The sequence below is a fragment of the Rissa tridactyla genome, chromosome 8 (genome assembly GCF_028500815.1).
Source record: "Rissa tridactyla isolate bRisTri1 chromosome 8, bRisTri1.patW.cur.20221130, whole genome shotgun sequence".
NCBI classification, from domain to species: Eukaryota; Metazoa; Chordata; class Aves; order Charadriiformes; family Laridae; genus Rissa; species Rissa tridactyla.
This window is the reverse complement of record NC_071473.1, coordinates 53,022,186-53,050,032: the sequence shown is the minus strand read 5'-3', so window position 1 is coordinate 53,050,032 and position 27,847 is coordinate 53,022,186. Positions and strand designations below refer to the sequence as shown.

At 47.5% G+C, this 27,847-nt stretch overlaps 1 protein-coding gene across 2 annotated transcripts; it reads right to left on the bottom strand.

Annotated features, from left to right (window-relative positions):
• Positions 1-26,942, bottom strand: PGM1 (phosphoglucomutase 1). 2 transcript variants are annotated; one of them, XM_054211532.1, is made up of 11 exons: positions 26,631-26,942; positions 12,346-12,508; positions 11,914-12,060; positions 10,606-10,731; positions 9,453-9,643; positions 8,870-9,024; positions 8,178-8,293; positions 4,882-5,017; positions 3,318-3,501; positions 1,648-1,782; positions 1-717 (listed from the first exon to the last, which is right to left on the bottom strand). In XM_054211532.1, the coding sequence occupies exons 1-11, from the start codon at positions 26,874-26,876 to the stop codon at positions 628-630; spliced, it is 1,689 nt and encodes a 562-aa protein (XP_054067507.1). In that variant the 5' UTR covers positions 26,877-26,942; the 3' UTR covers positions 1-627. The 2 variants fall into 2 exon arrangements, with proteins under 2 accessions (XP_054067507.1, XP_054067506.1); XM_054211531.1 differs by lacking the exon at positions 26,631-26,942 and adding an exon at positions 15,935-16,745.
• Between the last annotated feature and the right edge of the window lie 905 nt (positions 26,943-27,847).

The following is a 27,847-nucleotide window of genomic DNA, read 5'->3' as shown; positions in this document are numbered from 1 at the left end:
TTGTAGCTCATATCACTTTAATATCCTGCAATGCTCGTTATTGCTCATTTCTGTGAGGAGGGTTTGTTGTGGGGTTTTTCTTACACAGAAGGCAAATGGGCGTCAATTTACATAATTTGGTTTTGAAAGGGAAAAATCCACCTAAGCGAAAAATACTCAGCCTTAATACACAGCCATCGCTTATTCAGAGACATCACATCTAAAAGACGATGTATTAGCAAGGATAAAGTATTGGTGCTGCTTTTCCAGGAAAGCTTCCAAGATAGGAAAAAAAAACCCAACTGTATTATTGAAGAATTTTGTCTCTTTGTTATTTCTAGAGCCTTTTGTTTAAGGGAAAAAAAAAAAAAAAAAAAGTACATATGCTAACCCAAAAGGCTGCGCTAATGAGCACCATACACCAATTGCCAGCAGTGCTGTGTGACGCAGAAAAGCAGCACAGCAGCGTGCGCACAAAGTGCTGACAGGGGCTGGGGTTTATTGTCTATCCTTCGCAGTTCAATAGTGTTCTTAAATACAGCGATAAAATTACTATTCCTCTTTTAGTGAGAGATTTGACAATAAAAGGGGAGACGGGCTGACTTCCTTCACTCGGCGCGCACTCCGGCACGGTGTCCCACCAAGCCTTTATGTTATGACAGTCGGACCGGTGCGGCCGGTTCTTTCATGAAGCTGTGAAAGTTTCAGTGCAATAGAAATGAGAGGTGCCAACATGACCTGCAGAAAGGAAAGAGATGGCTCAGAACCGCGCAGCAGAGCGGCGCACACAGCCCACGTACGGCGCACCTTCCCTCGCGGGCGTCTGGTGTCAGCCCGGGACACCCACCGCTCGGAAGCACTGGTCAAAGGGGCTGTTTCAGGCTCACCGCGGGAGCTGCGGGACGCGCGAGAGCAAGGGCGCAGTGAGGGATGCGGCGCTACGACCGCAGGCAGGTTTGGAGAGAAAAATCCCAGCACAGCTCCGGTGTTGCTGCCGCCCTCGTTGTGCCACCAGCACAGGAGAGTTAAATCACAAGTTTAGTTTGTGCCTCTCAGAATGCAGGGGGCTTTTTTTTTTAGTCTTTTTGTCAATAATGGCACAGTAAGTTATGCAAAAAGAGCTCACAGACTCTTTGCTGGGGAATATAAAATGAAGGTTCTTTTCCTCCTACAAGAGAGGTCAACAGCATTTTTAAATGATGCTGTAAAGAACAGGTATTATCTTTAGTACACAACAGGTGAGTGCAACCTTATATATGACTGCCTCCTTTTACCCCCATTTATTTGTTTTGAACAAATATTTCCCAAATTCAGTACAGGAATGAGCTCATTATATGCCTAGTGATGCAACATTTCAACTAGAAGGTCAGTTGAGGACTGAAACAGTGTCCTCCCCCACCTGCCACCAGCCACAGACGTAACAGAAACGGGAAAACTAACGTGTGATTGCAGGAGCAGCTGGGAGGGATTCTGAATAAGGAACACTTGTTCCACACAGAGCTGCTTTTTTTTTTTTTTAGTACATCTGTTTATACTGGGATTAAAGATACCAATTCCAAAATACCTCGCACCTCCACACATCCGTAAGCAAAGCAGTGCTAAGCAAAGATTGAAGCTTTTTAGGACAGTTGGGAGCCAGCAGTGCCGTGACTGAGATGCGATGCTTACCTGGGGGTCTTCATGTATTTTCTGAGCATCCTTCTCGTAGCTGTCGATGTACAGCCGCACGGTTGCTCCAGCACTGCCAGTGCCGCTTAATCTGAAGATAATGCGGGAGCCATCGGAGAAGATAAGCCGCAAGCCCTGGTAAGGGAGAAGGGGAGGAGACGGGACTCTCAGCTACGCGCCTCTTGGGTACCCAAGGTATTTTCCATGAGAGCCAGCGTGGCTGTGCCTGACCTGCACGATCCCAGAGCTCCTCCTCTTCGGGAAGCCGCAGAAGGCTCCTGTTATCCTGTTCCCACTCCCGGAGGAGCTGGTGTCCCTCCTCACCCACTCTGGAGAACTCGCTAGAGCTCCTGACCATGAAGCGCGTTGCTGCTGTAAGGTCTCTCGCCCCAGCGCTTGCTTGGAAACGAGAGCCAGGGACTGATTTCTCTGCCAGGCACAGCATTACACCAACCCACCGCTCTCCCACAAAAATATGATATAAAGAAAACGCTCCTGTCATCCCACAGGCAAGGCAATCATTCCTGCAGGATTTCTCCATTATTCCTTCCCACTTACTATGCTTCCACATTATGCTGTCAAACCAATCCATCTACAGAACATCTTTATTCAATAACCTCTGGTGACAGGTTACTCATCTCACATGTATTCAATAGCCCCGTGACTTCTGGAGCCGGGAACTCAATCCCGCATTACAGCCGCTCCGCACTGCTGCCTGCCCTCTTAGGGACGAGCATGTGAGGAGCACCATCAGCTCGGGGACAAATGCATCTGGGGAGGATTTGCTAAAGACAAGACAATACCTGAAGGTATTATAAAGACAAGACAATACTGGGAGGGTTCATGCCTCCTGCTGCAGTGGGGTTTGAACCCTTCATCCAGCACAACCCGGTTCTCAGCCACTGACCCATCGCCCTCAACTCAGCTCTGTCACTCCTGACATGGACCTGTTGGAGCAGGTCCAGAGGAGGCCAGGAAGATGCTCTGAGGGCTGGAGCCCCTCTGCTGGGAGGACAGGCTGAGAGAGCTGGGGGGGGTTCAGCCTGGAGAAGAAAAGGCTCCAGGGAGACCTTAGAGCCTTCCAGTCCCTAAAGGGGCTCCAGGAAAGCTGGGGAGGGACTTTTTACAAGGGCACATAGTGATGAGACAAGGAGTAACGGCTTCAAACTGGAAAAGGGTAGATTTAGATTAGATATCAGGAAGAAATTTTTCACTCAGAGTGGTGAGCCCCTGGCCCAGGTTGCCCAGAGAAGCTGTGGCTGCCCCATCCCTGGAGGGGTTCAAGGCCAGGTTGGACGGGGCTTGGAGCAACCTGGGCTGGTGGGAGGTGTCCCTGCCCAGGGCAGGGGAGTGGAACAAGATGAGCTTTAAGGTCTCTTCCAACCCAAACCATTCTGTGATTCTATGATTCCCCTTCACAGTGGCTGTGGGGAAGCTCTACTCCCTCTCCAGACCCTGCTGGGGCAGGAGCAGTCTCCAGATCCTTCCCTCTCCAAGGCAGCAATTTCCCTTCACGCAGCGCAGGATCCCACCAGCAAAAATTTTCCAAGGGACAAATGCAATGTTTGACTTTAAAGCAGGTGCAAATGTAACAGACAAAGTTTAAGCCCAAAATACACAGCACAACGCCCCTCTGAAGTCACGTTCAGCCCAGGCCAGGCTGTGCCCACCTGGTTCTTGGAGACACTTCCATCCACAGGATCGTTGTACTCAAAATTGTCGGCTTTCTCAACCGTGTAGACTTTGTCACCACAGGATAACTGCTTGCCCACAAAGGAGCGGTCAAACATCACAGTCTCCAAATCTTTCATCATCTTGTTAGCTGCATCTGCATCCACCTCTTCATAGTCATATCTACAACCAGTCACCACACAACAAAGATTAGGGAGGCTGTACGGAGTCGCAATGTTTTGTGACGCCCTTGTTTAAACACTGCGGTCTGCCCCATAGATGTTCTCTACGCCCTCACTGGTGGAGAAGGAAGAGAGGAGGATCTGTGCAGCAATACGGCTACGATCCGATACAAATCCATGGGATACCCTGCCACGTATTACAGGCGTCAGGAGAGATGAAAGCGCAAATTGTGCTGTCTTGCACTAGGCATATGGAAGACAGAGGGCTTGACTCTAACAACGCTGACTGCAAAGAATTTATTCTAATTCTGCCGATAGGATCTCGACAGGTTCCTCAGGACAACTATTTTGCCTGAACACCCTCCTGTGCGTCCCCACAGCCAAACACAGGTGCGAGTGCAGCAGATAACACACCAGTGCCAGCTTTGATCTCACTAACCCGGGTAAGAGCGGCAGAGAGAGCAGCTGAAGCACACATCGGGATCCCAGCCTTCGTACTCTGATTGCCGGAGTGATTTGTGCCACTTGTCTTTGCCTGGCTGGCTAGATGGAGCACGCACAGGCTTGCCAACCTGCCTACCACCGCACTTAGCTTGCTATGCAGGCACACCTCTGGTGCTAAAAGACTGCCTTTTTATTCTAGACCTTGGCATTTTTTCCACAGGTTTAAATGCCTCAGATGTATGCTGGCTTTGTGGTGTGGTGCGTGTCGGGGGGAAGCAAGTTCTTTCATTTGGCAATTTGAGACAGAATTTTTGTGTAGATCTTTCCAAGCTGAAAGATTTCTGCCTTATGCTTTCACTCCTGACAGCATTCCCACCTTTGTTTATGTGTTCTCACTCCTTCCCTTTTCATCTTCCGTGTCTAACGTAGTTTAAATTAGAGTATTTTGGGACTGGACAGAAACTCAAGCAGGTAAGTAACGGCCTAGGAGCTGGGCATCCATTCAATAAGACACTGCCATCACGGAAGATATTACAAATTAACTTGTGATTTGTGGTCTCAGAAAACTGTTCCAATTGCAAAAAAAAGACTCTTGCAAGGAAAAAATCTCCGTTAAAAGAAAAAAAAGATACCTTGCATATATAAAATGTACAGCCTTTGCAGAGTTTGGTACTGCCTAGATTTATGTTTAGAATAACAAATCCTAAACTGGACATCATGAAAGGTTAAGGTGAATACCTGCTGTTTTATTGAACCCAGGCATGTTGCATACAGCAGCAAACTGCTCAGGGAGTTTGAAATTACTGCACCAGGACAGAGACCGCGAGTGTGACGACGCAGGAACAGCACCGCGGTAGCACGCGCTGGTGGGCCCTGACCTCGGAGGGCTGAACACAGGACAGAGGTAAGCGTGAGGCGTCAGGAGCGCCCTCCTCACCTGGTGAAGAAGTTCCTGCCGTATTTCTGCCAGTGATCCTTCATGATGTCCTCCACGCTCTGCTTGCGGGTGGCCAGGATGGACAGCCAAGCCAGGACAGCCCACAGCCCGTCCTTCTCACGGATGTGGTCGGAGCCTGCAGAGAACCAGAGCAGAAACACATTTCCCACCTCCTTTCACGCGAGGGTCTGTGCTACAGCCCTACCTTGTCTTCTCTCCTCCATCCAACTGGCAGCCGTACAAACTCACAAATGGAAGGCATTTCACGAGCTTGATCCCCGCTGTATTGTTAAAACGGTTCAAGATATCATCTGCTTTTAGCTATAGCCCAAATAAAACATTCGGCCCCTTTTAACACACACACACACTCATTGTTCACAGATCCTTAATTCTGTTCCCGAGGAAGTAATGGGGAACGCGCAGTAAAAAGGTCATCCAAAAAAGAAAAAGAAAGGCAAACGCAAAGGAACAGCTCAGGAAGGACTAACATCAACCTCTTCAAGCAGCTGTCACGTACCTCATGCCAAATCAGCATACTCTGATCAGCACATACTCTGGCTGAGCACCAAGAAAAATGTCAGCCCTCGCTGAGGAAGCCAGACCCTAACGACTCTGAAAATGGGACAGCACCAGCCACCGGGGCTGGCAAATGGAGAGGCTTTCTTCACGTGCAGAAATCAGAAGACAGCCTCATGCCTGCTCTCGGCCCCACACGCCAGGCGCTGAAAGGCTGTAAAAGACCCTCTTTTGGCTAGAAAAGGATTCCTCCAGAGCAAGCAGAGAGAGCAGGAGGCCGTGAGAGGCCAGCCCAGCCTTGCCCTGGGAGCACACCGGACAGGGCAGGGCAGGGACTGCAGGGCACCCAGGCCCTCGGGAAACCCGAGAGCGTGCTCCAACATAGACGGCACCCTGAACACCAAAATTAAACGAGGGATCAAATGGCAGCCCAGAATACATCCAACCCAGCCTCCGTGCTTCTGGCTTGCGAGTTTGGCGCTGTGCCCCACGGATGCACAACTTCTGAGTTTTATCTGCTGAGCTCTGGAAAACCTCCAAACAGGTATTAATGAAATCCCAAGGAGCCAGGGTACGCCTGCTAATGCGGAGAGCGCTACAGAGCTGCCATTTTACCCTCTCAAGAATTGCCAGAGTGAGCAATTATCTGGGGAAAAAGGCTGGGGGTTACGTGGTGCTTTACACAAATCCCACCATTGTGGACGCAGCGATAAATTATCCTCAGGGTCCTTTACAGCAGAGAGAGCTGTAGAGAGGTGATGGAGAGGAATGCTAAATAAACAGAAGTCCCATGTGATGTATCAACTTATTGCTGGAATAAAATACCCAAGAAAGCAAGCAGGAATTCTGTCATGTCGCATTACTCTAATTGCTCCCGGCCTCCAGTCCCACCAGGTCACAGTTTGTTTCAATTTTTACTGGGTCTATTTGGCTGCTCCTTCACCTCTCTCCCCTTCAGCACTCACATTCTGTCCGGCTCCAAACAGCTCCTCATTAACTTACTATCAAACAACCTCCCTCGCCCCTTTTCATTCCTTAAAGCGCATTTGCCAGATGGACAAACCCCCTTTGCACTGCACGGGGAGTCCAACACTCCTGGGCCCTTTCTTCATCCGCCCCCCACAAAAAACCTGCTTCAGTCCCTGGCCACTCAGACGTGATGCTGCACGGCCAAAATCGCAAACCTCTCTCTCTGCCCCTGCTGCACATGGAACCAGTCGCTTCTATTTGTAACGTCGAGTCACTTGCCTATTGGGGGACGCAGAGAAACTATGAGCTCATTGCTCATACAATAAAAGATGGAAACAATTTTAGAGAGCTGCTCATTAGAGACCATCTCCTATCAGCAGCTCCATGAATCATTTGCTGCTTTTTGTTTTTATTTATTTACTGAAATGCCGGTGCCCTCTCATTAGCCAAAGTCCAGAACATAAACTTAACGCATGCTGAAATCATTCAGGGCAAAACTCCAAAAAAAATCTTTCTTTACTCACGATTTACTTCAAGATTTCTTTACAGAGATACCACATTTTCTGAAATTCCTCTTTCCTTCCAACCTGAGGCCAAATCCCGTGCATCAGAATAGCATTTGATTGTGAAAATAGTGCCACTGAAGACTGCTTCAGCCCCACAGCAAACCGCTTCCAACCAGAGTCTGCGATGCCACTTCCTCAGCTACAGAAAAGCCGGGGTAATCCTTCCATGTCAAGTTGTGCACCCCAGTTCCACAAAGCACTTGATTTCAGGCATTTTGGGGATTTAAGGCCATCCCCGCCCTGCGAGACACCCACGCGCAGGCTGAAATGTTTTTCTGAAATATGGGGTGGTGGAATCAAAACACACAAGGTTCGAGCCTGAAATCATCCAACCTAAATTCCCTCAAGACCCCGTGCCTTGCATATCCCACCGGCTGCCCCCGCTCTTCAGAGCTCGTTAGAGAATAAGAAAAACAAGACCTCGAGGAGAATTCAGACCAGATAAAACTCAGCCTTTGTGCGTGGCTTAGGTGCTGACCTCCTGCGTGCAGGGAAGGTCCCATTTCCAGAGGCAGGACGATAAAACCATGAGGTAGGCGCCATGGGAGGACTCAGAAACTGCCGAGGCCTCCCGGGAACACTGCGCGTTTTGAGCACGCTGCTCCGACGCAGAGCAAAATCTGCTCGCTTTAACTTCCCTGCACAAATAATAGTTTTGTGTCACGTGCACACCCCTAGTAAATTCCTTAAGATGTTCACTTTGTTTCTCAGTAACCTAATAACTTGCTTAGACTGTTCAAAGGCAAGTGTTAATTTAAACTTTATAAATCATACCTTGTTTTTCGAACAGGAAAATGAGGGCCCTATTAAGCTCAGAGATTTAATAGTGACCTGAAACCTTCCCTAATAAAACTGCATGCTCCAAACCATATTTCTTTCCAGAAATGAAAACATTTAGAAGGTTTTCCTGGCCACCAAGAGTTGAAAAATACATTTAACACTGCACTTAATCCCCATAGACTCAATGACCGGGCTAGTAAAGAGGCCCTTAAACTTCCTGCATATCTACATATGCCTTCCTAAATAACTGAAAGGAGAACTAGCTCTTGCCTGACAAAACTTTTAGCATTGTGTTCCTTTCCACCAGTGACTCTTGCAAGCTTTTTCTTTTTTTTTTAAATTATTTTATTATTTTAGAAGTATTAACAACTAGACATGAAAGATAAACCCTGAGCTACCCGGCGCAATAAGGAACTAAGAGGAAGAATAATACCATCATTAGTGCCATCAGGAACACTGACTTACCAGTACCAAAACTCTCCTCTCCGCACAGAGACAGTTTGTTTGCATCCATCAAGTTTCCAAAGAACTTCCAGCCAGTTGGAGTTTCATACAACGCGATCTTTGTAGCGTGGGCCACCCTTCAAAAGGTAAGAAGGTTAAGTCACACCACAGCTCCCATGTGAAACACTGCAGTAGGACCTTCGGTTGGGGTGTCTCTTTTGGGGTAACACTGCTGGCAGGTCATGCCACTCTTGTGGTTTTTTACAACAAACATTTATTTGTACAGCAATTCTCTATTTTATCCCGGTGTAATGTTTGGGAAATGGGCGGGATGCGTAACTAAAGAATAGATATAGACACATAGCTCTTCTAAAGCAATTTTAAGTCATAGGTTTCAGAGCACTTAACAAAGAAAGTAACACTATCAAATTAAAATAAAAAAAAGGGTGGGGAAGATCATTTGATCGGGCTTATCTGTAGAGAAGAGAAAGAGCCAAGAGCAGAGCCCAGCTCCGCCATGTCCCCAAACAGGATTTAATTCATTAAACTCCACTGCCTCCCCTGGCAGGCAGCCCGCAGCCCTGGCACTGCTTCACCCTCCAGACGGACCATGCACTCACTCCCCACTACAGACACGTGTTAAACCACAAAAAAGGGACAGTCCCTCTCCTTGGCAGGGCTCCCCTCTCCCGCCACACAGAGGTAGATGTTACCTATCGAGAGCCCCACTGGTGGGCATGCTCCGGGCAAAGCCACGGACTCCGGTCTGCTGGAAATAAGGAATACTGAAAATATTGGCAGCAATGACGGCGACAGAGTCGGAGGGGTTCACAAAGAAGCCGTGTTTCCCAAGAATCATGTTGCGGTCCTGGTGAAGACAAGAGAGAAACAGCTCTCATCCCCGCCCAGCGCAAAAAGGCTGCAATGGCAGAAGTTGCTCTACTTGGCAGGCACAGCCTATAAACGCAACTCAGATTTTTTGACTGCACTGAAATAAATACAAAGGTTTGAAAAAGTTAAATTGCAACACCTGTATAGTATTTCACCTTCCCGCTGATTTTTCACAGCCTTTAAAGCTACTTAAATACAGTTTGGATTTCATTATTAACACAGTAGCCAGCTATTGCCATGGTGGCAAACTGCAAGTGGTTCACTTCTATTTGCAATTACAGAAGGGAAAGAGGAGGAAAAAAAAGATCTTCGCCTTCATCCTCCTCTTCTTAAAAGCAGCTGAGTGGTCGCTCCCCCCACAACTGACTAGAGGGCAAAAAAGTGAGTACAGAACAGCCCATTTACCCCGTCTCCATCAAAAGCAGCTCCAAAGTCGTACTCTCCTGTCTTCATGGTCTGGACCAGGTCAGCAGCGTAGGTTAAGTTGGGGTCGGGATGGTGGCCACCAAAGTCCTCTAGCGGGGTGCAGTTCACAGCTGAATTTGCTGGGGCTCCGAGCTCCTCGCACAGGATCTTTTTCACGTAAGGGCCCACAACTATCACGGGAAAACAGAAAGAGGAAACAAGTCAGCCTCTGCCCTCAGGCGGCTCTGCACCAGCCACGTAGCCACCCAGGGCCTCCGGTCTGCTCACTTTGGGTCAGTTTATAAGGTTTATGGTACTCAAGTACAAGCGCTCCCAACAAAAGCCCCAAGCAGCGCATAGGTGTGCTTAAGCCTGGTCCGTCCAGGCACACAAGCTCTTGCCAAAGGAAGCTTTTCAGCTGTCCCACTAAATACGTGAGACCACTCATGGGTTTAGAGGTGAGGATGAGCCTTTGCCACTGTGAAGGGCTTGTGCCCCAAGTGCACCGAGGTATTAGTGCAACAGCCCCATAGAACAGAACAAAACGCCTGCGTGATTCACAGACCTCCAGCAGTACAAGAGGATTTACTGCTCTCAAACGCTAATAACGTAGACAATAAAAAATAAGTGAGCACAGGAACAGGAGTAGCCTGGAGACAAGAGAAACAAGATGCTAAGAAAGCTAGGGTGCTCCTGAAAACGTCTATTGAAAGAGACTCACAAGCTTGGCATATATATATTAAATTATATAATAGTCCAATGGTCCCACTTTTGGGACCAAATATCTAAGGGCAGACCTTCGCCTAACCGCTGTGACCTCCAGGGGACATGGACTGATGCAAAGCCTGCCAGGGCAGCTCGGATCCCAGCATCGGCGCTAATCTCTGTCTCAGGTGTGGATTGACATGGATTGACACAGCATCCCCCCTCCCCCGCCAAACCCCAAACATCTCCCAAGTCCAAGCACTTGACAAAAGAAAACAATGTAAAGCCATAAACAGTTCGCTTGCAAAAAGAAAAATGCAACGTGTTGCAAAACAAGAAACAATTTTACAAATTATGGATATAAACACCAGAAAAAAGTTTTCTCTCTGAAGTCAGTGCCAAAACCCCGGGGACACCCAGCCCCCCGCAATCCCAAGTGCCCCCGTACCTCCATGCATGGCATCTATGCGAATCTTGAGGTGGTTTTTCCCCGAAAGCAGTTCCTTTAACGCACTGAAGTCAAAGATGTTCCTCAGCATATTCGCATAAGCTTCTACCGAGTCCACAATTTCCACTGGGAAGAAAAAGTAAATAGAGACCAACTCTCAGAGCCCGAAATCTTTGCAGAAAAAACGATTTTGCAACACGTGGCGGTGTGCCGACAGTCCTTAGCGCAAAGGGCCAGGGCTCAGCATAAAGCCTTTGAACAACCCATAGAATCGTTTCATAAAGACAATAATAATGGTATAATGGTCCTATATTAAGAATTTAATTACAGGCTGTTGCTGCTAATTGAGTTACAGACCAAACAGACCAACAAAATCCTTAAGACAAGCACCGTTCCCAGCTACGGCTCCCTGCACTTCTTTTGAGAGGGCTCAGTCCCACTCTGCTTACCTGGAGCACAGGATTAGAGGAAAAGGGGAAAAAATACATATATAAAACCAGATCTCCAATTTCCACCAAAGTCTACAGGAACTGTGGACCTAATAGTCTGAAAAAGTGAGTTGCACCTTTGCAGCTAACAGGCCATAGAAAGACAGAGCCATGAAAACCCCGTTAACATCAAAATCTCACTACGCAGAAATGGGGACTGAGAAAAATCCCAACTTTTATATTTTCTGTTTTAATTTTTTATTTTTTTAAGTACAAGCACGGGTCACTAAGAGATGGTAAAAAATACTTGCAGTAAGTGTTTTTCAAAAGTCTTTTTTTAATGTATTTTCATATTTCACTGCTAATTGACAAAAGTCACCTGTGAAATGTAATGGCTTTCCCACCCACAGAGAGAGCTTTTGTACGGGAAGCCATGGGGAAAAAAACCAAAATAAATTACAAAGAATAAACAGTAATGCTATAATTTTTAATCAGGAAAACGCACTTTAACTGCAGAGTTGTCTGTTTCGCAAGTACATGTTACTGATAGTCTTACGGACAAAATAGACTCTGATTTTAGTGAAGTTTGATGGATCGGATTTAACTACCAAAGTACAACCTTTTGTAGGACAGAAACAATGATATAATTAAAGTATTTACAGAAGGTAAGATGCAGGCCAAAGAAAATAATCAAAAATTGCCAGGATGCCAGGGTGACCAGGAGCGATGTCCTTGCTTGGCTTATCCAACAGATGAGAAGGAGAGGTCAGAATGGCCACGTCTGTCCTCCCAAAACACCAAATGTCCCTGTCCGTCCATGGCTGGTCCGCACTCACAACACCTGAAAGGAAACTTTCCAGGAGGAAGAACAGTTGTTTACCTGTAAATGGTTTAAATTTGTTCTCCAAGTCAAACTGCTGTTTCCCAATGGTGCTCAGGTCCACCTGGAGATCTGGGCAGATCGCATACTCTTCAATTTTCTTGCTGATTTGGAAAATTTTGTCCGTGATACCTTCGGGAGCAGGACCTGCAAGATAAAATGGTCAAGGGGGAAGACGTTAAAGAATCAGACTGTAAAAGTCGTCCACTTCAGAAGTACAGCAGAAGACCCGGGGCTGGGAATACCTCCCCTAGAGAGGAATATCAGGGTGTGAGAGGAACAGATCAATCACTTGCTCTGTTTAGGGAAACCCACTGCTCAGGGCACCAAAACTCTGTGGTATTAAGACAGTTAAATTAGGGTTCCTTGGGGTCAACACAAGAAACGGCCAAACAGAAACAGAGCAAATCAAAACGAACCAAGCGATGTTACCTCCGTTGGCAGTATTGAATTTAATGCCAAAATCCCCATTGGGCCCGCCGGGGTTGTGGCTGGCCGTCAGAATGATGCCACCGATGGCTTTGATTTTCCTGATGATGCAGGACACCGCTGGGGTGGAGAGAATGCCGTTCTGCCCGATGACCAAGCGGCCAATCTGAAAATTAAAGAGCAAAACAAACCACTGTGAGTCCCAAATCCTAAAACCGGCAAAAACTGCCAAAACCCCAAACACTGGCGACAGGTAAAACCAGAGCCCCCAGGAGGCGTGCTGATGGCAGAGGAGAGCTGACGGCAGAGGTGATGCTTCCCTGCAAGCAAACAGCTTGTTCCTGGGAGGCTGCCGAAGCTCTCCGCTGTGTACAGTGAAGGTCAGCATCTGACCCCGCTCTGTTCTGCCTTTTTAGCATTTTCCTTTATGAATGCTGCAGCTCAACTGGAAATGGCAGCTTGCACTGAAAAGCTGAGCTTTCCAGAGGCATCTAAACAACAACCCAAAAAAACCAAAAAAAACCCACCCAAGCCAACCCTTTGGCTATGGTCTCGAACTTTGCTGTCAAAAGACACAATGGGACTGAGAGAAGCCAAAACGAAACAAAAATCGAACATCATCCCTGCTCCCATGGGACCAGCTGCAGATTCTCTTACTCGCAGCGGGTAACACACCTCCTTCCCATAAATTTAGTAATATCACTGAGATTAAATCCAGACCAATGCGCTAAGCAACAGAAGGTAATCGGGATCCGGCTGCTGGAGTTCATGGAATAAAACAGAAAACAAAAATTTTTCTGTAAGAACACGCTCCTTACCATAGCCCCCAAATGAGGTGACAGAGATTTAAAAAAAAAAATACCAGACTACTCTCCATCAACCGAGGAGATTAGACCCTGCGAACGACTGAGAAAAGAGAAGGAATTTCATTCAAACACAAGATAAACCAGAAAACAAAAGGCAGCGTTCCCAGACCGAAGGTCCGCGTTCGGTGCTAAGCCAAGGGCACTGGATGACTGCGATTCCTCTCCCACGGCACTGCCTGGTGCTAAGCCCCGGCTCCGCTGCCGATCGGTCATTACATGCTACAGCTGTCACAGCCCGGCTGGGCGAGCAAGGTGCCGCTGAAAGAACTGCACCTTTAGCAAACAAGCAGCACAAATGCGAAACAGCAGTTTATAAACCCAAAGCAAATGCCCTTCTTTCAGCTGGCCATAGTAGGTAATATTACAGCCCTCACGGTGCCTGTCTGCCAGGCTGATCGCGCTAGTTTATTGCGCCAAACATTTAATTTGAAGTAGCTCAACCTACGTGGGTTTTGCTTTTTCCCCCCCCATTCTCAGCCCAAGCCAGCACACCTTGTCTCATGTTTTATTCCCGCCTCCAAGTCTTGCTCCTTCAGCTTCACCGAGAATCAACGCAGTCTCCAGGAGGCTCCTCTCTAAAAACTTCATCTTTTGTTTCCCAGCTTCCCCTCGAGGGTCACGTTCAGCCGCAACCCCCCTCTTCATCGGTGCTCTGCCAGGCCTCGCACGCAGCTCCAGGGATGCTGCGGAGGACTGGCAAGCTGCCCTCTGATTTGGGGTCCTCCTTGGCTTTCAGAGGTTTTCAGCTGTTGTTCCCCACCCAGCCAATGCTAAATCCTTTGTGGTGGCCACTGGAAAAGGCTGCTTGGTGTAGCAGCATGCTGAGCAACTTACACTTAAATCTTTTATAATTCTCTGGAATTTGTTATGAGAAAAATCTAAGGATGTAACGATGCAGAAATACCTCTCACAGACTGCTCAAAACAGACCTGTTCACAAACAGACCCACTTTGTACGGCGATTCTGGGTTAGGGTACTTCGAAGCAATCCAGGCAACACTTCCCCCCTGGTTTTACTGAAAGCCCCACTAAGACGCACACGGGTAATAAAGGAGACCTCCTGTGGCCTCCCTTCTCCCCCCAGGTAACACAAGCTGATACTTTCACACCAAAAACACGTTTTCCAGGCCAAGGAAGCTGGTGTCTACAGCTCCATTGTGTCATCAGCACACCCTTCCAGTCCTCTTTCTGTAAAAGAGACGCATCACAAGATGCATCAATCCTATATACTGTGCCATAGTTACAGCCTCTGAACAGACATTTCTATTTACACAAGTCAGGTTAAGAGGACAAATTACTTTGGTCACTTTCTTTAGCGAAATAATCATCATTTAAGCCATGCAATGTGATGCTACCGACATACCAAGTGTGCCTGGGCCAATCTGGAAATCCTGCTGATCCCACATTTGTAGAGGTAACAGGACCTGTCTCTGCCACACACCAACAAAGAGATTTTCGCGTACTCAAAGCACGATACGCGCGCTCTCCTCGTGGCTTTTTACATTTGAAACCATCCTTGTGCTCAGCCCTTCTGTTCTATGGAGCAAGATGAGCACAATGCTGAGAGTCACAGGGATTAGCCAGACTGTATAAAAACAACCAATGAAAAATAGCAAAACCAGCAGCAAAACTAGATTTTAGCCAGACGTGGGCCGTGCTGCTGGGAAAAAATGCCTGAGAAAAGTCTCGGCTGGTGAAGACCAGTCTAACCTCACCTTTACCAGCAGAAAACGTGCCGCAGCGTCAAGCAGTCCAAGCAGCAAGCCTGGCTCTTTGTGCACATTTTCCAGCTCTTCTGCTCAGCCCATACACTGATTTAAGAGGAATACATTAATTTGCAATGCCAAGGGATTTTTTTTTTCCCCAAGATGGAAAATATGTTGATTTTAAAAAAAAAAAAAAGTTCTCTCCTATTCTCCCATTCACTATTAATTACCCTGCTGCAATCAGATAAGTTTTTCTGTCAAATTCCTAACAGACAGGTCTCAGCATAAAGTTTGCTCCACACTAAGAGATCCCGGACAGACAGCAGAGCCTTTTCTTCTTAAAAAGCAGAAGGAAACAAAGACAAAACCCCAGTGCCCAAGAGTCTTGCAGTGCACAAACTCTGCTCTGCTGCCAACAGACGAACCATTTGTTTTGCTTCCAAAATACAGACTTCCAGCACGTTCGGAGATCACTGTAAAGGTTGCCACTCACTAACTCTCATCTTATTTCCATTTTCAAAGGCTCCCGGAGTACTTATCACACAGCCACAACTTATACCTGGTGAGAAACGCACAACCATGTTTTGCCTTTTCAATTTGCTGAGCAGCTCAGACCAACGCTGAACGAGCTTCTGCCGAGCTGACACTGAGCAGCGAGCCACGGCTCCACCAGTTACTTTGCTTCTGAACAATGTCAGGGTTGATGAAGAGACTACAAAATCCACAGGTGCCAACAGCTCATGGCATGTCAAAACACAAAACAAGAACACACGAAAACCAAGCAGCATTTATTTTCTTTGCTGCATGTGTATGCCCACATACTTCTATCCAACTGCATCCCTTAAAAATGACTAAATGGCAATTTCAGTATTACCAATCTCATTTTCCATTATAAAGTTAACTATTAGCAGTTGAATAAAATCTATGGGGAAATCAAATCTCATAGTGACTAATTTATTATGGTTTTCTGCATTTATCAGCCACACAACTACAGGAATTTAGTCATTTAACATTTACCAACCCCATTGGCAGCAGCCATTTGGACTATCAGTTCCACTGCAGACTTATTAAAGTATCTCCCATCACCTCCAACTACCATAGAAGATCCTTGTCGATCTCTTAGGTCTATGGAAAAAAATATACTCTGGATAAAATTCTGCAAATAGTTCGTCTTGGATTCAAAATAAAAGGTCTTCTTCCGTAATCCACTGGTTCCTGGTTTCTGATCGTTGTAAGGAGCTGTTGGCAAGGTCATCAGAGGTAGAGGAGCGTCTTCCATGTTCTTTTTTCATAAAAATGCATTTACAAAGTAAATTATGCCAAAATACAAAAATCAACCTTGACACCAGCAATGGCCCACCTATCAGGCAGAAGTTCAGTGAAGCTGCTGAGGACCCAAAAATAGCTCCTTGAACCTTGAGCTGAATGTGGTTTCTGTAACTGAAGACGTTTTCTTGCACTTGTTGTGGAGGATCAATGTCACGGAGAATACACAATTCCACGCTGCTGTCCCTCACTGAAACAGCTGGGAAAAAGAGATTTTTGTCTTCTTTATCATCTTCTTTTCTCCACAGGCACAGCTCCTTGCCATTCTGGGCTATCACCCACCGAAGCCCAGCACCATCAATCCATCTGGTTCTCCCTTCGGGCAGGGCAACGGGGGAGGTGGCGAGGAGCTCAGCCCTCTGCTCGGATGCATGGACCGATGTGCTGCCCCGGCACGGAGCCCAGCGTTTTCACCAGCCAAGCAAGATCTGCACGGCAGCGCCAGGCTGCTGGCCTGGGCCGGCCGTCACACCGCTCCCCGGGGCGGCGGGTCCCCGGGAGGTAAGGCTCCAGCGGGCATGGCAGCGCTCTGCTGGAGTTATTTTGCAAAGTCTGGTGAGTTAAAGGTCACTCTTAAAATGGAAGGCGACAGATCTGTTACCTACAATTTGCTCATACAGCCTGACTACTCCTTGGGCTCCCTCTCAAACACAGGGACGGTATCCACGACCATCAGTGGGACAGCCTTTCTTTGATTAAGAAAAACTCAGAGCAGCTAAAAAGCCACAGGAGCGATGGTGTCAGCTGAACAGCCACACGTCTCACCACGGGCAGAGTTATTAAAACCACAAAAAAACTCTCACATGTTTTGGAAAACTGCATCTGATAAAGCTGATGTTGGAGCAGCTTTAACACATACAGAAGAGCCTCAGATACCAAGAAACTTCTATGAAGCATCATCTTCCTGAACACGGGGAAGGTAACTTTGAATGCTAGACTGAAATCAGAGTTTCCTCCAAACCTCTTCAATAACACTCGGACTCCTCTGTCTGAGCTGCTGGAAACAATTTGTAGATAATACTGGAGCAATTAAAGAACATATACTTCATAATGACTCGGTTTGTCCCATTACTAAAAAGCAGGGGGGGAAAAGGAGATGTGTTCACAGCTGAATTGTGACGATTTATGAAGGCACTCACTGGACTGTTTCTTGAGGTGCTAATTCTGTCATTGCTCCAAAAACTAACAGATTTTCTTCCACAGGGTTATATTTATCAGTACATTAAAATCGAGCTGGATAATTCGTATGAGACTGAGGGAAAACCTCATAATTGAAGGCGGAAAAACACCTTTGGAGACAAAGGCTCTACCTGACCTTCTGCAAAGGCGTCAGCCAGGTCCTGTGACAGAGCCAAAGGAGCCAGGCAAGCTCTCGTGTCTACTCCCTAGGGAAGGGATTTAATTCCCAAGGAAGGGGAATTTAATTCAGGTTTGATCCCAGAAAGGAAAGCTATTTCAGCCACCTGCAGGAATCTCAAAGGCTGCCCCACGCAGCCACGTACCCAAGCTTGGCCAAGGGGCGAGCGCTGGCTTACACAAAAGCCGGGACATTGCAGAGCTCAGAATCTGATTCCTTAATTCTTCTCTTTTCCCCACCAAACCACACTGAAGCACGGGTACTGCAGAACTAGGACAACACATATTTTACACCAAGAGCGAGACTGCCCGGGTTATGTAGCTAGAAACCACTGGCTTCTATTTTATACATCCATGCTATCTCAGCATCCTGCAGCTGAGATGCCCTTTATTTTCATGCAAAGGCACAGGTTTCCCTCTAGTGGCACAGAAAACAAAATCCACATCCCAAAATGAGCTAACGGGGAGCCTCACACCAGTCAGTCCCCTGGCAGGAAAAGGCCTAAGCAAGCTCTTTCGTTCACATTCCCGGCTAGATGAACTTACCGCCCTGCGAAATGCCGCGGCATTAAGTGACAGGAGGAGGGCACAGGCCACCTACAAGCTCCGGAGGCTGAATGAAGGAGATTCACACGGACTTACTGGCAGGGAAAAGGCCTAGGCAAGGTTAGGATTTTGTGCTTATAACTAAGTGCACAGGTACCGGACAAAGGAATCAAATTAAATTAAGCTGGGGAGGAAGGTATTGGTCATCAGTGCCATGCTTATGTACATAAAATGAAACACATTCTATCAAACAAAATATAAAACACTGCATATAAAGCATAGGGACAAGACCAGCACATACACCAAGCCCACCTGGTCCCAGGGCTTTCCTGCAACATGTGCATCACTACTGGGGATAAACTAAATCACCAGTAATTGGCCAACCGGGACTGGTATCGGGGTCAGCGATCCCACAGTTGCCAGAAGATTCAGAGGTGGAAAAAGCTCACCAAAGGTGGACCCTGACCACCTTAGGGACTGGAGCAGAGACTGAGGAAGGGTCATTTGATCTGTGATCTGGGAGGCTTTGCTTGGATGACTGTGATCATTACAGATCACTTACAGGCAGGAAAGGAATTCAGCGGGTCATCTGCTCCCTCCCTAGAACTGGTGCAGGATCAAACACACCTAGGGCATCCTCCAAAAAATTGATACAACTTGTTCTTGAAATCTTTTTCTCTAGGTAAGCTGGGCCAGTGCATAATTAGCCTTGTAGTTAGAAGCGTTTTCCCACAATCTGCTGTCCATCTTCCTTGCTGGGGTTTATGTTGTCCTGAGCTGACACAGAAAACAAACTGATCATAATCATCTTCCTGACAACTTCTCACATATTAAAAAAAAAAAACCTTTAGCATACAGACTCTGAGTGCCCTCTCTTTGCTACAGTACACAACTCCAACCTCCTTAACTCTTCCTTGTGGTCTTATTTCCTAGGTGTCTTATTCCTCATGGGTGTCAGAGGCTGGTGAGGGTGTTTCCGCCTCCGAACAGCTGATCTTTTGCAGGCAGGGACACTTGCTAGCTTAGGTCCTCTTCTACTGTCTTGCACTTCAGACATGCAAGGATAGAGTTAAAGCCATGAACTCACTGTTGACTTTGGTTAATGATAAAAAGACAAACAAGACTATTTTGAGAGGACTTAAACTTCCGTAAAACATTGCAGAGCACGCAGCTCCTCTCTTGGCTCGATACTGCTGGTCCCTGCCCCATCCCCTCTCCCCCTGCCTGAGCTCTGCCATCTTCTCTCATCCAACCCACTTGGGACCGCGGCTGTCTGGACCCTCCCCAAGCCTGGGACCAGGCAGCTGGGTTCTCTCAACCTCCCACTCCAACACGAACCCATCCTCAGCACAGCCTTCCTCCGAGACACCATCTTACATTTTGATATTCAGGCAAGCAAAATAATTGGGGGGGGGGGGGGGGAAAGCCCACTGTGCAAAAGCCAGACTGAACAGTAATTCTCTCTTCTCATCCCCTGCAAACACCCTTGGGTCAGGCTGCTCCGAGGTCCATGATGCCCTCTCCTTTGTGAGCAGCCCCTCTCCTCTCCTTTCAGCATCTTCCAATTCCTCTCTCCCCATTCAGTGGGCTCTTTTTCTGTAATTAATCAAAAAGTTACACTGCATGAAACTCCAGGGAACAAATGGAATCAAATCAGGTATTTTTGCACTTATTTTGTGACTCTCCTTCAAAACAGAAAACACATTTCCCTAGCTCTTGCGCACAAAAAAGTTCTGGTCCCTGCACTGCTGCCTGCACGCTCGCCGTAAGAGGGTGCCAACAGCCCTGAACAGCCCCGCTGTGCAGCTGCCAAAACCATGCTCTTTCTGCCCAAGCACAACGCTGGTCCAGGCAGCCACTGCTGCGTGTGACATTTGGCAATGTCAAGACAAATGGAGCCCAAGTTAAAGAAACAGATCAACTGCAAGCCTATTAGTCATACAAGAGTGCTGCTCCAACTGCAAAACTCTTTGCTTCCATAAGAGCTAATTAAAAATCTAGGTTTTGAAGTTGCTGTAGAGATTCCGGAGAGGCAAAATATCTGGCACCATCTCAACAGCACAAGTGTACGTAGATGCAACCACGTACATACAAGTCACTCCAGAATTACGACACATTGTTCTGTGCTTCCATTGCACCCGGTTAAAATGAAGAGACAAGCCAGAGGGGTGGCAAAGGGCTCTGCAGGGCTAGGGGTGAAAGCACCATCTGCAGGGCTGCTATGGATACCATGACGGGCTCCAGGTTTGTCACACTGGTAGGGGCTGATCATCCCTTTGCCAGGAGAGTACACACCAACAACCAAGACTGAGAAACTTTCTGTTCAAAGGCCAGCTCTTCAAAGCATATCAAAATCTGCATGTTACCTTGAACTGCCCTGGCATTTGCTGTCCTGCCCCTGCACCAGGGAATGGGAGAGGAATTCCAGCTGGTTTACCTCGAGCAGAACCAGGAAAGCTCTGGGATCCCTGGCCCCAGCCCGCTGTGAGAGAGCCCCCATCCCTAGGTCCTCACAGAAACCAGCACCTGAACCCAAGAAATCCACAATTACAAAATGCAGACAAACTTGTAGAGGGGAGGGGGGGCAGTGGCTGGCTTGCCTAGATGCTAGCATGAGGAGCAAAGACACATCTGGTTAAACCTTGCAGGATCAGGGACAGAGGTCTGAGGCGTACAGCACCAAGCTGCTGCCTGGCAGCAAGCTAGTAACCCCCAGTATGTATACGTGACAGGGAGGTGGCTATACGTAGCAGGAAATAGCACGGATGGAAGGGGAGAGGACAAGACATACACGAGCATTTTCTCAGAAACTTACTAGGATGTGCTAGAGAAGCTTCGTCTGTGGGCCCAGGGGTAAGAAGCGGCTGAAGTACAGTAGCAGGAAAGAGGGCTGGAAGGGCTGTGGAGAGGATCAAGGCAGGGTCAACCCTACCCAACCCATTCTCATTAGAGGTTTTCCCAGGCAGAAACCCAATGACGTCCCCAGGCAACCCACTGCCTTCATTAGCCTTAAGCTTCCAAAATGCTTTCTAATGTTGAACCTAAACTTCTGCTGTTGCAATATTAATTATTTCCCTGTCCCCAGCAGGCCAGAGAACAAGTTGTTACCTCCCTCCCCGCAGCACGATTGCAGAGGTTTGCAGACTGCCAGCGTGCTTCCCCAGCTCTAGGCTAAGAAGACTCTTTCATTCCTTCGTCACTGGCCCCATCTGCCCAACCTCAGGTCGCTCCTGCTGGAGCCTCCCCAAAGCAGCCAGCATCCTCTCTGAGGGGTGGTACCCCAGATCAGGGCTTACGTTCCCCGTGACTTAATTTCCTGGGTTTCACTTACAACAACCCTTTTTAAAAATCTAGGAATGACATTTGTTTTTCTGGCTAACTGGATGATGCCGCCAACAGTCTTTGCGGTCTGCTCATCAGATCCGCTGCTTAGTACGTTACTCTGCAACTTGTACTATGATTATAAACGTACACATTATGGTCACATTTTATTACATCTGCCTATGCTGCCTTCTTTGCACTTCTTACTGATATCCTATGTTATTTCTCTTTACTTCTAAGATATGTTCCAGTTCATCATTTGAAGCATTAATCAGTACATTGATCAGCTCAGAGAGAACCAGGATAGGATGGCAAGGACCCACTATAGCACATTTCTTGATCCTGGTGAAGCTCAGTCTTGGCATAAGACGTATGGGTAGCACCTATTCAGTCCAGCTCACCTATTCCAAACTTTGCCTTGACAAAGAGAGGGCATTAGACCCTGTCCTGCTGCCCCACCAGCACAGCCAGAGCTGAGGTTTCTGGTTATACAGAGTCATTGTTCCAGGAGATTATGGTTAAACCCGTCAGTGTGACTTTCAACTCTCCGTCTGCTGGATTTGCAGAGATTAGCCGCAAAGCACCTTAGCTCTTCCCTTGAGCTGGACTTTCATTATTGTAGAGTTTAAAATTCCAAAAGGCACTGAAACTGGACAACCCGACCACTGCCTTAATAACCTTTAATTGTAAACTGATATAAGTCAATTAAGTTTAGAGGGAAAATGAAGCTAAACTAGCGCAAAAGCAGTCTCCAAGCTGTAAGAGCTGCTGCATGCATAGTTGTCTTCTAAAACCCACCGTGATCTGAAGCCAGGATATATCTGCATGGGAATGCTCATAGCACAAATGGTATCTATTTCCTTACTTCACATATAAGATCTCTATTTCCCCTTCTGCTTCCGAGAAAAACAGTAACATAAGAAAGACCAGAAACCGAGATTTTCCTTAATGGCCTGTAGAATCTAGCATCACTGCATCTAATTCCGGTACACAGGGATTGCTTTTCGGAAGAACTTTCTTTATGATGACTTTAGTTTGACGGTTTTAGCATCAGTAGCTTTACTTAAAGGGAAGATCTGACCCTGAGGACTGAGGGAGTCTGTTCTTCGGGACAACGATGCCAATTGCAGGACGGATGAAGGTCTGTAAATCAATATGGCTAAGGCTGACCACACAGGACTATGCAGAGCCAGGAACAAGCAGAAGAGATGTTGGTAACAGGTTTCTTAAAAAATAGACAAGAAAAACAAGTGAGGCTGAGACAGGGGTGAGCAATAACGAACACTTCCCATAAGCAGGCCCAAAGCAGATCACAGACATGCTGGTCCCACCATGCCCCTTCCACAGCTGGGACGGCTGAGGCCAGGGACGTGGCCACACTCGAGCCAGGACCAGAACGCGGGTCTCCAGGCCTGCACCACACCGTAGCGCTTATTATGGGCTCTGTGGCACCATCAGAATGGGAACTGGTCTGGAGACTATGGGAGAACAGCACAAAGTAAAAGGGGGCAGAGCTACACAAGTAGAGCAGTGACAAATAAAGAGCTGCTGTGCAATGCAACTGAGTTTAAACACTTGGTTTCCCTGGGATAATTGAGTGGAGAAAAGCTTTAGAGCAGCCAAGCCAGGAAACCAAACTTTCTAGGCTAGAGAGCAGTATTTCTCATAAAAGCACTGTTTGTCCTGCAGCAGTAAAACAAAACCAGGCTAGCATTTAACATGCAAAGCACTGCCTGGCATTCAGAACACCTTCAAGCAATTTGCTTTAATGTAGCTACTTTGCAGCACTTTGAAATTTGTTTATTTAAGAAGGAACCAGGAGCACAGTAAATTTGTTCACTAGCGGGTGACGGTGTTAGTGGATCAACCTGCTGCTAGCTATACGATCAGATCTAGAGGTATAGCTTCAATTCTGTAATTTTTGCATGTTTTTGACACAAAGCCACACTTCTACTCTGCCAGGTGATGCTCCAACAGGGGCTTTTAAGCTCTTATTCATGTAATTAAGGAGTCAGACTCGCTAACTATGTGGGAATAACATCAAGGAAACCTGGCACAACAGACCAAAACAAAATAGGGAGGCTACGCTGGATGCCAACCGAGAACAGCAAAACCAACAATCTCTATTTTAGTTTACTTGTACAAACGCAAAGTTATAAATAGAATAAACACTTCTTAATCACACAACTACAAATTGAGTTGTTGCTAGTCAAATACAAGTACTTAGTTATACATTAACCATTCCAGATGGAGACAAAACTAAAACTCACTTTAGCATCCTTTCCTTTTAAGTTATAAAACTAAAAATAATAAACTGTAGTCCTCAGGTTTCTCCTGTGGCTTGAGAAAAATCACTCAACCAGACCTTAAAAGTCACATGATTTTAAATTATTAATCCGAACACCTCTTACTCCATAGGACCAGAAATACAGTTTTCCAGGACTTGCTCTGGGACAGGTGGCAGGCTGGCTGACTTTAGATGCGCAAATACGGCCTGGTATAACATACCTTGGCAATCCAGCAATCAGAAAAGCTAAAACTTCTTGGTTTCAATTTTACCACATTCTTACTATACCTACACACCAGTCCCCCTTACATGCATTGTAATAATCATTTTTTCTACAGACGAAACACCACTGTCAGTTCAGGTGTCCAGGCAGGGCAGTGCAGCCACTTCTGGAGTTTTCTCTACATTACCCAGTACTTTTCAGCATGAGATGACGGAGACTTTCTCCGAGAGCTGGCTGCTGGAATCAGGAGACCCCCTCCAAATACCCCCAGCACTCAGACAAAACCAGTCTCCAGGAACAAGTTACCACGTGTTCCCTGTTCTGCAGTACACTTTCTTACCAGTTAACAGAAGTAGTTCACCCTTCCCTTTGAAGGGCAGGTGACTTCCAGTTACTTCACATTTATTATGAAGAAACAGGATTTTCACAGGCTCTTACTCAACTACACTGTGGTAACTATCAGGGAACTGGTACTTTCAGTTATAGAGAAAAACTCATGAAGCAAGCATCCCCTAACCATTCCAAAATAGGAAAGCAGATACATAGAAACTTATTACAAACTAGCATTTTGCATTTGCTAAAGAAACTTTTTATTTTTAGTCACCTAATTTCTTAGGACCTGATAATTTCGCCATTCTTAAGTTTGGCAATGTGATACTTGCACTGTCTTATTTAGGCCAGTGCCACTCACACTTAGCCGGCAATTGTATATCAAGTTTTCAATGGCTCCGTATTCTGCAAATCACTTCACTGTACCTCCTTCTGCTGACTTATTCAGGCTTTACCTGCTGCTCATTTATTAATTTGGGGGATATTTTGCTCTTCTCTTCTATGCTTCCTGATGAGGTCTTTTTCCTCCTCTTTTTTAAGTGAGATACTTAGACCTACAATTTTACAGTGCTTTTGACTTGCCAGTCCTCTCTAAATCTCTGAAGGGGGAAATGGGGTAATTTCATGGCACTCTACAGCACGTCGGCAAGCCTATACCACTACCTCTGTTCTGCTACAACCAACATATAGAGAACCTGCGTCTGTAGATGACTGGTAATGCTGTAATACTGCCAGATTTTTGCTTGAAATAGTCTAGCATTTTGTCTCAGGCTGTGGCCATTATCTTGTTTTATAAATTAATGATTCAGAATGAAAAGCTTTTAAAGTAAAACTTTTCACTTCATGTACTAGCGTTTTGGCTCTTAACCCACATACTCTTCCACCTGTTTTCTTCCTCTACCTTCCCATTTCCTTTCTTGCCTTTCCAGAACATTTTTCTGAATTTAGAGCCTAGCACTTTGAATTCATGCGGACCAAATTCTACACGACAAATGCCCATTAGCAAGTGCACGCCTTGGAACTGGCTTCTGTAATTCCGGCAGACAGCTCAGTGCCGTAATGCTGCTCGTACATGAGCATCTGCACGATGAGGGTGGAGGATTCGAGCGGTGACTGGCTCTCGACCCCCTCCCAAGAAGACACCTAATCAGGACCTAGCATAGTCTACCATCGGGCCCTGCTTGCTTCTGGAATTCAGTTAAGACACAGATGACAGAGAACTCAGTGCCTGGAAGGCTGCCACATCCCACCAGGCCCCAGGTGCATATCCAGAAACCTGCACAAACTAAGGCTTTATCCCAGGGAACAAGTCTCCCAGTCTGTTCATTCACAGGGATCTAAGGTGCTGTCTATGAGCGCAGTCAGGCATGAACACTGTACGTTTCAACTCCAAGCCCTTCTCAGAACAAATAAATAAACCAGTCTCTGTTGCTTTCCCCGTCAGGGAAGGCTGCACTATCCATCACTTCCACAGATGCACACAACAAGGCCAGTGCTGTTAAGGGATGCTGGGACACAGACTGAAAATTGACCAGCTACCACAAGTCACAAAAGATAAATTTCTACATGGCTTAAAAAGAAACAGTTGTTTGCTTCTTTATGCCATAAGAAGACAGCAATCTCAAATTAATTTTTTTTTTTTGAGAAGCCAGGCATACAGAGGCACGGAGGCACCTGATTACCTCGGCAGCCGAAGTAGGTAACTCTGAAGTTTTACCATAACGTGCTACCCTAACCACCAAGCATTCCCAGCTCTCTCCTTGGTCTGTGAGGAAGCAAGGTTGCTGCTGACGAGGAGGAGTCGTGTGTCCCAGGGGAAGAGAACGTTTTTCATTTGGAAAAGACCAAGTGGAGGGAAAAGCTTCCCTTTCCAAATTCAGCTTCAGCGCTGCCATCCCTACCTACATCACATTCCCTGCTGGGCTTCTCTCAAGCTGACCAAGTGACAGGGCCAAGTGGAATCAACAGAGATGAAGTCTCCAGCAGCGAGACGCAGTCCAGTGCGGTGGAAGGCACTGTTGCTCCCCACCCAGCGCACCTCACCACTGGCACGTCGTGCCGCTGGTTTGTGCTGTTTGCTGGAAAACACAACTATCGCCCCAAGCAAGAAAAAAAGCAGTAAGAGGAAAGCTGCACTCACATCCCACCTCCGCACTCGCGGAAGCCTGATGGCTCCTGCGCCTATCGAAGGGGGGTAAAACCACCGGGTAATTTTTAGCGTGTGAAACACAAGCTGAGCTGCGTCAGCTCCTGTGTCATTCACCGCTTTACTTCCACGCCACGGCCACGCAAAGCGCCAGCGATCCCCGGCTCCCCCGGCAGCCCTACCCCGTTGGCGGCGGCGATGCGGACGATGAGCTGGATGGCGTCCCTCATGTAGAAGCGGCCGTCCCCCCCCACCACCAGCGTGGCCTCCTGCCGCTCGCCCGGCGGCACGGTGGCCAGGATGCTCTGGATGAAGTTCTCGGTGTAGTTGGCATTGCTCTGGAAGACGGTCACCCGCTTGCGCAGCCCGCTGGTACCGGGTTTCTGGTCGCCGTACGGCTTGGTCTTCACCGTCACGATCTGCACCATGGCCGGCCGAGGCTGCGAGTTCCGGGCGGCCGCGGCTCGGGGAGGGGGGGGAACCGGAGCCGGCCCCGCCACCGCGCCCGCCCCGCCGCCCGCCCCTTAAAGGCGCCGGCAGCACCGGAGAGGGTGTGGGGGGATCCCTCCCGCCCCCAGCCCCGTACCGGCGGTGAGGAGCGGGCGAGAGGAGGACGGCCTTCCTGCCGAGCGGCGGCTCTCTGCGCCAGGAGGACGGCGGTGCTGCGCTGCCGGGCCCTGCGGGGAGAAGAGGGAGATTGAGGGGCTCGGTCCCGGCTGGGACGCACGGTACCGAGCGCCTCCAGGGCCCGTGTCCCCCAAGGCCACCAGCGCGATGTCACCACAGGTCCTGGCAGCCCGGGCCTCTACTGGCCACCGACACAAGCAGGAGAGCCACCCAATGCCCCCAGAAAGGGTGGTCGGGGAACCCAGCGTTAGCAAAGCCATGCAGCTGCACTGAAGATAACATTCCAGAAATTCAAATTACAGGCACTTTTTCTCTCAAATGTCTCCCCTCAGAAGAAGAGAGGCCGGTGCCTGTGTTCAGCCTTAAAAAGAGACGCTAGAATGTTTTTCTACCTTAGCGGTACCTGGACTGAGAGTGAACTGGAAAAGACTCTGCTGATACAAAAGCTCCCTGTTCTCATCTCCTCCTGCGCAGGAAAGGTAGAACCTACTCTGGAGAGCTAGCCTATCTTCCCACTTAAAATAATAATAATAATTAAACTCATTCTAGCAGCAAGAGGATCAGAAAAAGAAAAGGTTCCGCTCTACTGCTGTGTCACGTTGAACTAGACCCTGCCTGCAGCAAAACCGTATCTTTTCACGTGCACCGATTTCTCAGCAAAGTACTTCTGTTTTAACTTAAAACACAGAAAGAGTAGCATATGGGTTCCCGCCACATCTAACAAGGCTGATTTTATAAACAAAAGAAATGCAAATAATGGAGCCCTCACTTT

Bases quoted from the DNA above. Each gene is read 5' to 3' on its own strand.
- PGM1 (XM_054211531.1), bottom strand. From the start codon at position 16,192: ATGGAAGACGCTCCTCTACCTCTGATGACCTTGCCAACAGCTCCTTAC. The intron at 9,644-10,605 runs GTACGGGGGCAC...TTCCCGTGATAG, and splicing joins CATAGATGCCATGCATGGAG to TTGTGGGCCCTTACGTGAAA. The intron at 5,018-8,177 runs GTAAGTCAGTGT...GGTTCTCTGCAG, and splicing joins AGAGGAGAGTTTTGGTACTG to GCTCCGACCACATCCGTGAG.